The sequence below is a fragment of the Rhinopithecus bieti genome, unplaced genomic scaffold (assembly GCF_001698545.2).
Source record: "Rhinopithecus bieti isolate Rb0 unplaced genomic scaffold, ASM169854v2 scaffold_35595, whole genome shotgun sequence".
Lineage (NCBI taxonomy): Eukaryota > Metazoa > Chordata > Mammalia > Primates > Cercopithecidae > Rhinopithecus > Rhinopithecus bieti.
The window spans coordinates 531,658-533,878 of record NW_016815333.1 but is presented as its reverse complement, the minus strand read 5'-3'; the positions used below and the strand labels follow the sequence as shown (position 1 = coordinate 533,878).

General features: G+C 35.3%; 1 protein-coding gene across 1 annotated transcript in view; it reads right to left on the bottom strand.

The window, feature by feature from the left end:
- Window positions 1-2,221, bottom strand: part of KIF5B (kinesin family member 5B) — a 51,893-nt gene that overhangs the window by 33,632 nt on the left and 16,040 nt on the right. Inside the window, 2 exon segments of the mRNA XM_017853104.1 lie at window positions 81-185; window positions 1,140-1,213. Coding sequence (XP_017708593.1) covers window positions 81-185; window positions 1,140-1,213 — 179 coding nt within the window.

Here is a 2,221-nt window from a genome sequence, read left to right as displayed (position 1 = left end):
AAAAAAAAAAAAAAAAAAAAAAAAACAAGAACAGTATTCTTGCTGTAAAATAAAATACAAACATTCCTCAAGGAATTTACCTTAATATGAAATTCCAAATTTTCATCCATGGAGTAAATATAATTAAAAATATCTTGCACTATTCTTGGAATAATTCCCATGCCTTCTGGATCATGAAGTTTACCCTAAACAAAAAACAAAACTAGACTTCTTAGACAAATTATAAAACATGAAGTAAAAACAAAGAGTTTCAATCTACAACTTACAGTCAAGAAAGGATGGGAACTGTATTTTGTGGAAACGGCTCTGTAAATACCTAAAAAATCCAATTCAACTATTACACATATACATAGTACTGTACATCAACCACATGGGTTACCAACAGATCTTAACACTTCATTTAATCACTAGATTTAGATTATCCATGCTTGTAAAATGTTCATTGTAAAATGAACATAATCAAAAAGATTTTAGTTTCTTTCCATATAATTCTACATTGCTCCTCCTGCTTCAAGGCAAATTCATGCAAATACTAGGATATCCTTGTTCTCTATGATATGAAAATCAATAATATCAATCACATTAAAAGCAGCAGTCATTTACTTAATATAGTACAGTCAAATAAATGATAAAAACAGATGCTCTTTAGCAGTGGCAGAAAATCACAGGCTGTTTTCTAGAAGCAAAGCTATAGTGGGTCCACATCTATTATTAACAGCAGCACTGATAATTATGGCAACATTCTTATCAGAGACGAGTAAGAGGTATTTTGAGGAAGGAGGAGCCAAGGAGAACAGGAAAACGTTATTTACACTAAATAGAATCAACAACATATAAGCATTCAAAATTTCCCATACAACAGGGTGATAGAAAATTCTTGTCTAAAATGTTCATTATTTTATGGATATGCTAACTGATAAAACAATCTCAAATATAATCTCAAATACAGGTATCCCTTACTATTTAAATTCAGGAACTGATTAGATTCCAACAATGATGTTACATGCATATTATTAGTATGAGAAAAGGCAATAAAGAGTAAATTAAAATGTCTATGCATGGTGAAATAGTATCACAAATAATGAATGAATGCTGTATGTATTGCAAATTACATCTAAGCACAGATTATAAAATGTTACCTCCATTGTGTGTGTCTTCCCAGAGGATGTCTGTCCATATGCAAATATTGTTCCATTATATCCTTCAAGTACATCTATGAGAAAATAAGAGACTTTATAATTCAGGGGATTTTTTTTCCTTAAGAAAGATTCATAAGAAATTACTTAAACTACAAGATGATAGGGTAGAGAAAAGGTTAAAAAAGAAGTTACTTAAAGAATGTTACAGGGAAATGTCAGATGTTTATTCTCAGTGAGGTATAAAAGACCCTAAAAGACACACAAAGACACACACACACACCCTCTTTCTAATCCTTGCATAGTAAATTCTGTACAATAAAATATTTGTGGGAGTGGCTGGGTGCAGTAACTCACTCCTGTAATCCCAGCACTTTGGGAGGCCAAGGCAGGCAGATCACGAGGTCAAGAGTTCAAGCCTGGTCAGCATGGTAAGACCCTGTCTCTACTAAAAATACAAAAAAATTAGCCGGGCTTGGTGGCGCGCACCTGTTGTCCCAGCTACTCGGGAGGCTGAGGCAGGAGAATTGCTTGAACCAGGCAGGCAGAGGTTGCAGTGAGCCGAGGCTGTGCCACTGCACTCCAGTCTGGGTGACAGAGTGAGACGCCATCTCAAAAAAAAAAAAAAAAAAACTTTAGCTGGACGTGATGGTACGTGCCTGTAATTTTAGCAACTCAAGAGACTAAGGCACAAGAATCGCTTGAACCCAGGAGAAGGAGGTTGCAGTGAGCTGAGATGGAGCCACTGCACTCCAGCCTGGGTGACAGAGTGAGACTCTGTCTCAAAAAAACTACCAAAATTATTTGTGGAAAGAGTGGCAAGAAAGATTCAGATTTTCTTTCTGCTAATATGAAAGACTCCATCAAAGTTTAGTACATAAAGGATTTATAAAGACATTAAAGGAAATATATAACATATATATGTTATGTTATAAAAATGTTATATATATGTGTGTTATATATATATATTATAAATATATAACAATGGCAAATTTCTTTTTTTTTTTTTTTTTTTGAGAAAGGGGCTCGCTCTTTCCCCCCGGCGGGGGGGCAGGGGCCGGGTCCCCGGTCCCCCCAAGCCCCGC